We start from the raw sequence: 12,347 nt of genomic DNA, 5'->3' as shown, positions 1-12,347 counted from the left end.
GCTTTCACATTGATAGAACCTCTTTCAGAGGTAACACCTGGTACAAAGCATCCAGCAGTCAAGTAAAAAGCCTCTACTCTGATCAAAAATGTTTGAAAACCAGATCCTATTTATGGCACTGATCCAGTTCTTTTAGAAGTCTTTATTAATTGAGAAGGTAACCATATTAAAATCGATAAAAGCAGAGGTAGAAAACAATAGCTGGATGAATTCATCTCTTGATTTTAAATTTCTTTACCTATTTTATGAAACAATCTCTCTAAGCCTAAGTGTTCAGCAGAATTGCAGTAAATCAAGTCCTTTCTCCCCAGTGAACTTTCAAAGCTGCTCTCCTTCCCCCCAATAATTCTCAGAGCCATCCTTTTCAGACATGTGTGAAGTGGCGATATTACAATATAAGAAGACTTGGCCTTTAAATGTCAGTGAAAGTGTAGACTCTGGTGGTTCCGTCTGTATCTTCCACTGGCGTATTGGAGAATTGAGGGGAATCGTCTCATAGTGTGGAAGTGGGGAAGGAGGCAAGGTGAAAGGAGCACATCACCTATGCCTCTCTCTTTTTGTTGTTATGTAACCGCGAGAAGGAAAGGAAAGGTTGAGCTGGACTCTGTTAGCTAAATACTTACTCTAGATATCACGCTCACGGAGAGGTTTGTGTAAATTATCGAACTGCAAGAGCAGAGAAACGTCCGCTCAGTTTGCAAAGCCTCTGCCCTGGGGTTGCGCACCCTTTCTGAGAATCTGTTTCCTTTACATAAGGCTAATGCAGCACATGAGGCTCAGGCATTTATTATTTATGAGAAGTTCATCATTGGGCCCGTCTGTGGTGTGGAGCAAGGAAGCGCTGCCTCTGAGCCTCTCAGCAGGGCAGACAAGCGGCTCGGGCAGCAGTGACAGACCCCGTAGAACGCGGCATTCCGCACCATTGCCGTGCCGTGCTGGGCAGCGTGAAGCTTGAGCTGGACTCTGTGCTCATCCATCTTTAGTCAACCGATGAAAAGATATTCCCTGTCTCAGACTCGGAAGTCTCCTATTTGTGCGGATTAACTGGGCGATATGTTTTCTGGCTGCCATAGTATTTGCGAAACACTCCATTCCTCGCGTTCTTCTTTTTTGTACTGTATGCTTTGACCCTTTCTACATTATTTTTCTCCTTAGGAAGCCCCCTAAAACCTATATATTTTGTTTATTGACGCTTATATTGCCAGCCCTTGTGAGAAAGTTTAAAATCCAGGATATCAAGAAAAAGGTTTTTCATAAAGGGACCTTTCTTAAGCTCATCTCAGTCAGAGAGAGACCTCCTCCTGTGCTTTTCCACCTGCAGTTTCTTTATGCGGCACCACCCCACTCCCACCACCCTACTCCCTGCTAGACCTGCCTCTGCCTGGAGACCCTGGTCTGGGCACTGGGTGAGGGGAGTCCAGCCCAGGAGGGCCCTGGCGCGACGGGGCCTGAAAACACGGTTGGTCCCAGATATGCGTCTGCTTAAGACGGGTTAACGTTATGGCATCTCTTCGAAGAGTCGCTTTAAAATATATATGTTCATGTTTCAGAAAGAATTAAAGAAGTGAAATTGTACCACTACTTTGAAAAATTCCCATTCAGTTTGTCTCCTTTCCCAGGTGTCTCCTAAGCCCTGCAGCCACAGTGACTCCCATTCTTTCCCCTTCTGCTTCTCAGCCTTTTCCTGTCCTCTCCACCTCTCTCCCTCCCCTCAGCAGAGCAATTTAAGCCTTTCCAAGCTTCTCCGGCCAAACTTGCACACCCCCACCCTGCTTACTACTGTTTCAGTATGTCAAAAGCCATTAATGCTAAAAATGAATATTTTAGTTGTATTTAGCAAACAAAAGATACCACAGTTACCAGGATTCATTCTGCTTAGAGGATAATGGGGCCTAAAAATAACTTATTTTTTTCTGCTCATATTCAAGATAAAGAGTTTACTATGTGCATTAAAGAGAGCTTTATTATTTGTTTGTCTGTTTGTTTGTTTGTTTGTTTTTTCTATTCCGTTCATTTTATAAGGAGTCACTGGCCAAAGCCTATATTAACTGACACCATATTTGCAGTTTAGCCCAGCAAGGCTTTAACATCTTTCATAGATTGGCACCTTCAGCCACTGATTTGCTAGTGTGCCCCTCGGCATGGCTATCTCTGTGAGCCCACAATTCTGCCAGGGTTGATATCATAAATCAGAAAGCCAGAAAGGAAGATGAACTGATGATGGCCTCACAGGAAGTCAGAGCCAACCAACAGGGGATCTGGAGTCTAATTGGGCCATTGCACTCTGAAGCCAGAGAATTTTCCTGAATGTTCCTCACCACCGTCAGAGTCTAAAAGTGGACGCCAGTGTTGAAGGAGTGAGCAGTTCCTAAATGGCTCTTCTTCCAGAAACTTGGCCTTGCTAATAAGTTCCATATGTGTATTTAGACTTATGTTTTTAGTCTTTTCTAAAATTAAGTACTGGTCTCTCCAAACCTGAGAAAAATATCCAGAGTGTTTGATCAAATGATCTTAAGTGGGAATGTTTTCACTGCCTTAGTTTTAGTATGTTTTGGGTTTTCGTTGTTGTTGTTGTTTTTAATTTCTTAAAAATCACAAGTCCATTAAAATACAAGCACTTTTAGTAAGGTAATGTGCTTGAGGACCTAAATCTCATTTTGTAGCTCATTTTGTAGGAAATATGGTTGAAAGATTTCTTAATAGAAATTCTATGAAGACAGAATCTTCTGGACTCTATGTAAATCAAAGCATAAAATCCTCTTAGTTGCTCAGAAAAAAATTCGACCTTTTAAAATGACTTAACAAGTCACCAGGCTGTCACCTATGAAACTCTCAAAGATGGATGGACTATATCCAGAGAAGCTGTTCTTTAGCTGAGCCTCTCAATTTCTAATCCCAGTTCCATCTGGGAATCTGTTCTCTTCTTTTTCTCCTTAGGAGATGGGAGAAAGTTACTCTCCTCCTTCGATGTAAACACTCATTTCTTTTCTTTTTCTTTATAAATGATCACTATCCTTTCTTCTGCTATTTGCAGTAATAGAGTTTTGACCTAATTGAGCCTTTATTCCTGCCCAGACACCTTCTGGTAGCTAGCATCATCTGAGTGACCTAGCTTTATTAAGTGTAAGCAAGGTTTTTGGTCTTTTGTGTTTGGGCATCTTTAATTGTTGTTTTTGGATGGGAAAGAGTCTGTGCAGTTAAGATCTTATTAAATTGTTCAGACTTTTTTTTTTTTGGAATGTGTATTATACATTGATTTATAAATTTGAAATTCAGTGCTATTTTATGCAGCATCAGTTCTAGTGAGTAACTGGCAAGCTGCCAGCATTACTCTGGTCTCACTTGACAGGGTATAGACTAATAATTGGGAAAAGAATATGTAAATTACAAATCATATACCCTAAGGGTCAAACAGAGTTAAAATAAACAAGCCCTAACAACATTCTGACCATTCCTAATAGAAAATGCATGTACAGTCTGTATGTGTTTTAAGACCAAGCTTGCAATAGACCAGAGCATCTTAGTTTCTATAGAAATAATATGATGAGACCCCGATAAAAATCTGAAGTTTACATGGAGTTTAGATGGCTCTTCAAAAAAAAAAAAAGGGGCTCAAAATAATGATTGTCTTTAAAAGAATTTTTACTGAATGATTATTTTATCTATTAGATGCTCTCTATTGATATTCGTAAAAATACTTCTGTGCAATAGTGGATTTTTTAAAATTCATTTAAACATACTTTTCCAAATAGATAAAGTACTTTTTTTTCTCTCTTAAGAATTTTATCCAGATTTTATTTTAAATGAGCCAGTTTTAATGTAAACATATACACACAGATATGGACATAAATGCTTTGGAAACTGAGAGACATTGGATCTACGTGCCTCGGTAGCTATACCTACTATGAAGTCTTGCTATCTGAACAAAACTTAAAAGATTCCCTTTACCTGGAATTCACTACCTGAGTCAAAAATCTCATTATGACAGATTCTCATGGTGGGTTGAAGGTACATCCAGGCAAGAAGGTGTTGTCTGCGTAGCTAAGCTGCTCTCCCAGCAGGCTCGAGTTGTGCATTAGTGCTCTCAACTTACCACATTATTGAGTGAAAATGTCTTCTAAAAAAGCAAAAGGCTGCAAATAAAATAAGTGAACCCAAGAGGCCTGAGAAGCTCATATGTGCAAAGAAAAGTAGGAAGTGACAAAGCATGTTGACAAGAAGTGAGCCAGCATAAACTTGGCCATGTTTATATTCGTAAGAATGGTGCATTAATTTTAGTGTGTAAGAAAATACAGAAAAACTTCTGAAAGAATTGTCAACTCTAGTTATTGGTTTTTAAAATATTTTATATTATGGAAAGCTTCTTTGTGGCTGGTTATGTAGGTGTTTAGGTGTTTTGGTGATATTTATGAAAACTGATAGGGCTTTTTGATGGATTGAAAAAGCAGTACTATTTTTCCCCCCATTTTAAATAATGGAATATAGGTTTTCACTCTCCAAAAATCTGCTATCCGACATGCTTTTGGAAACAGATTGAATTTGCTTTCTGCATTTGATTATCTTAGAAATCACTTGCCGATGTCTAATTTTATGATGTTAAACATAAAAACAGTTAAGAACATCTTTGGAACTTTCCTTCACTTTCAAATTGTGTAGTCACTGTGTTTATTTGTTCCTAAGTTATTGATATAGGAGCAGATTAGAGATCATTTATAATTTTATTTTTAGTGCCAATTTATACTTACACCAGTATTTGTCAATTTCTTTTTGCTACACTGGTATCTCGTAAACTGCAAGTCTGGGTCCTTTGGAGCTGAGTATGCAGAAAAATGACTTTATTGGGCCTAGAGATGCCTAGTGTGATATTTAAAAGATAACTGAAAAAGAAAGAATTGAGTTGATTTTCAACCCATTAGTGTTCCGGGAACTGGGGATGAGAATAGAACCTTCTAGTACTGGGTCACTTTTATGGACAGGTGTCCAGTGGGAAACAGTTGTTGGAGGCATTGAGAAACATGTTGATTAAAGATAAAAAAAAAAAAATTACAGTGTCCGGGGTTCAGCCCAGAGAAGTCAGATGTCCATTTGGCTGCCAGGGAGCTCAATCTCGAGTGATATTTCTCAGCCTTTTGTTTTTTATTGCTTCACTAAGGAGTCTTTCTAGCCAATTCGATTCTGCCCACCACCACTACCACCCTCCAAAATGAAATTTTAATATGACAGATATACTGTATATCTGTTTAAATACTGTACGTTTGTGTGTGCATATATATCTGTGTTTATATATAAAAAGAGTAAGATTTTTTTCACCTCCCAAGAACCAGTTTTTGTCACCTTGTTGAGAATGCATAGCACTGACAGGTGGAATGGTTGAGTGGTTGAGTAAACAATGGGGGCGTGGACTTCAGTGAACAGACTTGGGCTAATGGGCTTCAAAGTTAGCAGGGCTCCCGGATGGCAGAGTGGTACCTAAGGGAGGTGGCAAAAAGAGATGTTCTTATGTGTGTGAAGTCAGGGGTTCTTTGACCTGGAGTCACCATCGCAACCTCTATGGATGCCACCTAGAAGTGTGATAAACAAATTTCTCTCTCTTTCTCATATTCTTCACTTAATTCTTGTCTTATTCTTTCCTCTATTAGCTTTAAGCATGATCGCCAGGTAATCTGAAACGCTGTTACGTTGTAATGAAATGTATCATTTCAGGGTGTGTGGTTTGAATTCTTTTAGTTTTATTTAGAGACCAGGTTCCCAAGAAGCTTGCTTTAAATTCTTTTTAATTAAATGAGTTCAGAGAAATGGCTACTACTCCAATTTTCAAGAAATGGGTAACGAAAGTGTTTTAACTAAAAACTGTTGAGTGCTCGCTTGAGATCTCCTTATCCCCAAATAACAAACCTCAGAAAGAACCAAGTAGCAATTGGTATTCCAGATTAAAAGCAAATTGATTGCCCCTGGTCCTCACAAGTCCAGCTCATTTTCTTTTACCTGGTCCTTTAGACCATCCTATCACCTCATGGTGTCTAGGAGGAAATAACTTTAATGTTGAGCAGACATCTTGCTAACCTTTTCCCATTCACATCTCTCTCCCCATGATTTCACTGCCACAGTGACTTTATTCTGAACTCTGTAACCCAGTGCTTTCCTCTAAGGTCCTAATTAACTTAAATAACCTCTCACTTAATCACTTACTAGAAGGCATGATAAGGAAAACAAGGCCTCTCAATATATATATATTTTTCTCTGCACATAGAAGCAATGGTTATTTAACTGGTTGAAAGACAGGAGGCATTTCTAGAACAAAAGGAATGGTGATGAAAGCTTCTATCAAGATATGGGAAAGGCAATCCACTAGATTATTATTGGATTTGAAAGTTCTAGAAGACCAACCAGAAGGTGATGCCAGAAGTCAGAGAACTTGCTGGGAAAAGATAATCTTACATTTGTGGTAGCAGTCGTCAAGCCTAGGCGCCCGTATTATCTGGGGGCATTTCAAGTTTTTTATTCTCAACTCCCACTCCAGAGAAATTCTGACTCAGTGCATCAGCTGTGGAGTCTTGAGCACTGGCGGTTTTTAGAAGCTTCCCCAGAGGATTCTGATATGTGGCCAAAGTTGACAAGTACTGCTTTAGACTACAAAGTGTTGTTACATATATTATCAAGAGTTTTGTATATATAAAAAGTGGAAAAGAGGAGACATTTGTAATGTCCTATTGACTATATAAGGAAACAGGAAGAGTAGTAATTATGAAAATGAAAGGATTACAGATAAATGAGTTTTCAAAAGTTGAAGGAAAAAATACTGACCTCTGCAGGGCTTAAACTTGGGGTGATATCAATCCATGAGTGTGGAACTTTAAGGAGCATGTCGTATGTCCATATTTCCTGCTGCGTGTGGAATATTCTTGACATGACAACAAAATTCCCTACCTAGAGAAGTCTGAAAACTGTCAACTAATATTTGGTGCCTATTATTTCCTAAAATTTTGTTGAGTCCACTCTGTAAATGAGAAATATTGGTTAAGAGGAGAAAACATTTGTTAGTCGAAAAGTCTGTTAGAAAACATGTTAATATTTCCCTGTGCATTTTGGGGCTGTGCTCATGTCTGCATGTCTAGACAAACAACAAGTCTGGACAGTGATCCTAACAGCTTTCAGATAGTTATAATTGATAATTCTGTAGGTAAAAGTGGCAAGTAACAACCTTGGTTATAACTAAAGGATGAAGAACAGCCAACTCTGGGTTCTTGAATCAAGGGAAAATAGAAGTCAAGTCACAGTGAGGCAGAAGAAAAGTAAGTTGTAATCAGAAAATATCGAGTTTTAAGATTTTACAAGTGGGTGGTGACAAAGCTTAGGCCATGATCAAAAGAGTGAGTCGCCGCTACTGTCAACAAAGCAGAGACTAAACTGTCATCTACATGTCATGTCAACCATTAAGATGGAGAGGAGCAGCACTTCAAGTTCAAGACAATCTTCCAGGCCCTAAGTATTTAAGATAAGGAATTTCACTTAATCACCCTCCTCCCCTCTAGTTTCTAACCAATAAAAATGGCTAATAATAACAATAATGATAGTTCAGCACTCACTGTTTGTCAGCATTGTTCCAAACACTTTGCATATATTCAAATATTCACAACAATTTCGTGACAGGTGGCATTATCATCAAAACTGAGACATGGTGTAAGGAACTTGCCTGGTATGCATTATAAATGCTGGGGAGAAGATGTGGACAGAGTTGGGGTGAGAGAATATTTTAAGGAAAGTATGAGCCAAAGAAAGTGAAAAGAGTGTAGGAAGAGGTCTGCCTGTCAGTGTATATTGCACATTAGCAGGGGCCTGGTGAGAAACGGGTCTGAAATAACGCATTGGAGCTGAATTAGAGTCCTAAAAACCAGTGTTCAGAGCTTGAGCTTGGTTTGGAGGGAGGAGGCAGGAGGACAATGACATAATCAGACCTATCTTGAGATGATTAAGTTTGAGATATGAAGAAATTGGAGAGAGGCTGGAGTTAAAGGACAAAAATCAGGGTTCCTTTGGTCCTGATTATATGACAGGTGGTGAACGTATGAACAAGGAAGCGGCAGCTAAAGGTTAGATGAAGAGACAAGTTCGATATATGTTGCAAACGTCAAATGCAAAGTTTTGGTAACTGGTTGGATGCAGAGGGTGAGGGAGAGGGAAGAATTTAAATTGAATCCAAGGTTTCAATCCCAATGACTGAGTGAACTATTGGCAGAAGTTCAGGAGAGGCACTTTGTGGGGATGAGAGGGACAGCTAGGTTTCAAAATGTGTAATTTGTTGTGTGAGGAGGCCATCAGGTGGTTGGCTGCAGTGGAAATTGGAAACAAATTTGGAACTAAGTAGAGTTTGGGCTAGAGATGAAGCTTTGGGCGTCATTTGCATGGTGGTGCTATGGTTAACTTAGGGCAGGGAAGTGGCGGATGAAATCCCTGAAGGTGAAAAAAGACAAAGAATAGAGATTCTTGAAAGACATCTAAATTTGGGCACAATAAGGAGGAAGAGGAGACAGAAGGAGAGTGGTAACAGAAGGTTAGGAACACTTCAAATTATGCCTCATGGATCACAAGGAAGTAGAAGGTTCCAGAAAAGAGACTATTTAGTAAACCCTCAGAGAAGCCAGGAAGAATAAAGCCATTTGCAGTAGTTGTTTTGAAGGTTATAAGGATCAAAAGTAGCAATAGAAAGATAGCAGGTGGCCTTGGATGCGAAGGAGGGAGTAGAGCATTGCAGACTAGGCAGCAGGAATGGCCTATGCTTTCAAGAATTTGACAGTGAGGAAGAAAGAGAGGACAGACTCTTGACGGGGTAAGACATGTAAAGGAAAGTGCTTTGTTTTGTTAAGATAAAGGGTACCACTTAAATCTATTTTAGGCAGAGATTAAGGAGCCATAGAAAGGGACGAGTGAAGATATATAGGTACTGCTGAGCAGTAGCAACAGAAATACTCTGCCTGGCAGAAATCACAGCAGGAAGAGGTCCCAAACTGTTTTCTAACCTTATCATAAAACGGACCAGAAATCAGAGCTGCCATCCCTAACAACTCCCATGCAGCCTTTTGTGTAGAGAATAAAGGAAGGACCAGTGGGGCAGGGTTGTTTTGTTTTGTTTTATTTGTTTGTTTTCTTTTTCTTTTTGGAGGCAGGCTTGAGGGGGGGGGCGGGGGGTGAAGGGGAGGAATGCATGAATTTAATCCATACTTACCAGGGCAGAGGGAAGAAGGAGCTCTCAATACAGACATTCTTTAAAGGGTTAACTAACTTCTATCGGGCATAGGGAGAAGAGGAAACTGATCATGAATTTGGGTGTGAAATATTAGGATTTTCTTGTTATAAGTACCATTTGCAGTTCGTATAACTCATAAATATTCTACTTGCAGGAGAAGGGAGGACATTTTAATCCTATTTTTTTTTTAAAAGAGGTATTTAATACAGCAAAGGACCAATGTTATTTCACTCTATATGAGGCAAAAGCTTTCTGGGGGAAAATAAGTAGAAAGGCAAAAAATATTGATAGTGGTTAAAGAGTAATGGCTGGTTTAGATGGCGGTAGGCTTAGGCAGGACAATTGCTATAAAACTAGCAAAAATCTGCTCCATTGTCCCTACTTTTCCTGGGCGGTACTGGGCACAGGATGTCAGAAAGGAAAAGGGGAAATGGAAAAGAGAGCAGAGATGAAGAGAGACTTTGTGTTCCTAGGGAATGTGCATACCCTCCCTCTTCTGTGGTACCATGTATGTCTCTGTATGTTCAGAAAAGATCCCTGGGGCTCCATCACTGTCACATTGCTGCACAATCCTCAGACACAGAGAAAAGCATTGGAGATTGTTAGTACATCTCTGTCTGGAGATGAAACTGGGCTCAGCAGCAACAAGAGAATTCCAGAGGGGATTTGTTTCTCCTCCATGCTTGGATAATGGCTCTTCCCTGATACCCAGGGAAGAATGAAGTTCAATGCATGACACACACTGTATTGTACACTCAGTCCTAAATAGCTGGGCTGCTAATATGATTTGAAGAGAGACCCGGCTGTTCACCATCTATATGTAATATATTCATAATAAATCTCTCAATGAGGAGATATAAAGATTTCCTGTTTCTGTACAGCCAGAGGAAGTAGAGCATTAGGCAAGTATCCAGTGAGTCTCATTAACAGAGACAACGCATATGGAAAATCCAGGGAGACTTGCTCCACATTTCTAGTAATAACAGCAATTTTTTTACCTGAAATATGCTAGTAATTTTCTCGCTTGCAAAATTGACTTTGCTTAATGATTAGTAAATATGTTTTTTCTTAATAGTTACCTAATATTCTCCATGTTCTAGAGACTACATAAAAATAAAGCATTGCTTATCACCTTTTTTCCTTTTCCCTTTTTCACTTTATTTTTGAGAAGATGAGCTAGTAAAGCCATCCCAGAATGATTTATTTTCAAGAAAATAGTAATAATAAACCATAAAATGGTGGAGTTTTGTGAAGTTCTATATTATGTATGAAATGACTAAGATTTAGTAAAATGGATAACTGGTGACAATTATTATAAATTAAAATTTTCAATTCTAGTACAGATTGTAGTGATTAGGAACAAAATGAAAGGTATTCATTAAAGATAATTTTCATCTTAGAAATATTTTCTTACTATAGTTAGAAATGTATCTATCATGGTCACTCATACTTTATAACAATCGAAGATCATCCCAGTGTCTAGAAGGATACCTACCCCCCTGTTCTTTAAGGCAGGAAGGGGACATGCGTTTGATCATTTAATAGCAGATTCAGCTCAGTAATTGAGGAGTTGAAAAAGGGGCCATATAACTAACTTGTGTTCAGTACTTTAAGATGTTTATCTGATCTGTCAATCATTCCTACAGATTCATTTTTTTACATTAGTAAATTAGTATTTACAGAAGCATTAAAAGCAATCAGGTTTTTTGTTTTTTGTTTTTTGGGTTTTTTTTTTTTTTTTTTTTTTTTTTTTTTTTTGCCTTTCCTAGAATTTAGATGCCTATCTAGGCATTATTGAGACAAACACAGTTTTCGTGCACTTTGTTTCAGTGACTGCATAAAGTGGACATGCTGCCGTTAAGCATCCTTCTGTGAGGGACATGCAAGCAACCTCCAGTTTGTCTCTGTTAAGAGTATTCTTCTGCAAGCATCTTTGCTTTTCCAAAATTAATTTATTCCATCAGAATAGCTTTATTGGAATAAATTACTAGATCAACTAGTATGACTATTTTAAAGCTTCTCTTTCAAAACATATTTCTAAATCTCTTTCCAAAAGGGTATTTATTAACTTACCTTACACTGGCAATATGTGAGAATTAATGGTTTTACTCCAGGACTTAACAAGCTGCTAATAAGACCACATTGCTTTTATTGGTGCTTTATTTTCAGCAAGCTTGAAAATTTTTGCAAGTAGAGTACTCACATTTTTTTTTTTTTGCATATTTGCTTCTTAATTTGTGTTTTCTTATCAATTTGCTTATTTTCGCCAGCTTCAGTCTCACCTTTATTGCTTTGTACAGGCTCCCATGATTCATTCAGCTACTGGGTGGATGAAAAGTCCCCAGTGGGGCCTGACCAAACCCCAGCTATCAAACGCCTCGCCAGGATCTCCTTGGTGAAGAAGCTAATGAAGAAGTGGTCTGTGACTCAGAACCTGACATTTCGAGAACAGCTAGAAGCTGGGATCCGCTACTTTGACCTGCGTGTGTCCTCCAAGCCAGGGGATGCCGACCAGGAAATCTACTTCATTCATGGGCTTTTTGGCATCAAAGTCTGGGATGGACTGATGGAGATTAACTCATTTCTTACACAGCACCCGCAAGAGATTGTCTTCCTGGATTTCAACCACTTCTATGCCATGGATGAGGCCCATCATAAACGCCTGGTTCTCCGGATCCAGGAGGCCTTCGGAAGCAAGCTGTGCACAGCCTGCAGTGTGGAGAGTCTGACACTGCGGATCCTGTGGGAGAAGAAGTGCCAGGTAGATGAGCTTCCAAGGTCAAGAAAGGGACTATTTCTGCCTTTACTATATCTCCAGCTATAAGGCAGCTTACCCCAGAGCTCTTAGGCTAGGAGGCAGAGATCACGTGGAATATCGAACATATGCTCACAGGTTCTTGGGCTTTAGGACAGCTCCAGGGGCTCCCCTTGAACTGGAATTAACACCTGCCAAAAATTTAAAACTTCTTTGGCATCTAAATGGATTTCGATTGGCTTGGCCAGAACCAGCCCGAGGCAAAGTTGTGAAATTGGACGTGTTGATCATACCATTTTTCTATCTCCTATTGAGTCTGTTTTCACTCTCTCAGTTACCCTTAGGGAT

At 39.2% G+C, this 12,347-nt stretch overlaps 1 protein-coding gene and 1 long non-coding RNA gene across 8 annotated transcripts in view; one reads left to right on the top strand and one right to left on the bottom strand.

Moving 5' to 3' along the window:
- The window catches only part of PLCXD2 (phosphatidylinositol specific phospholipase C X domain containing 2), a 43,576-nt gene that overhangs the window by 17,151 nt on the left and 14,078 nt on the right, over nt 1-12,347 (top strand). The window contains exon 2 of the mRNA XM_016150004.2: nt 11,545-12,005. Coding sequence (XP_016005490.1) covers nt 11,545-12,005 — 461 coding nt within the window. The remainder of the gene's footprint in view (nt 1-11,544; nt 12,006-12,347) is intronic.
- The window catches only part of LOC118601623, a 42,064-nt gene continuing 41,562 nt past the window's right edge, over nt 11,846-12,347 (bottom strand). For 4 of the 7 annotated variants that reach the window (XR_004950383.1, XR_004950379.1, XR_004950381.1 and 1 more), the window contains one exon: nt 11,858-11,984. This is a non-coding gene — a long non-coding RNA (uncharacterized LOC118601623). Of the gene's footprint in view, nt 11,985-12,347 lie in introns of all 7 variants that reach the window. The other 3 variants (XR_004950384.1, XR_004950382.1, XR_004950385.1) reach the window with 1 other exon arrangement.

The sequence above is a fragment of the Rousettus aegyptiacus genome, unplaced genomic scaffold (assembly GCF_014176215.1).
Source record: "Rousettus aegyptiacus isolate mRouAeg1 unplaced genomic scaffold, mRouAeg1.p scaffold_m13_p_4, whole genome shotgun sequence".
In the NCBI taxonomy this organism is placed as follows: Eukaryota; Metazoa; Chordata; class Mammalia; order Chiroptera; family Pteropodidae; genus Rousettus; species Rousettus aegyptiacus.
The sequence above is the reverse complement of the archived record's forward strand: the minus strand, read 5'-3'. Positions and strand labels throughout refer to the sequence as shown.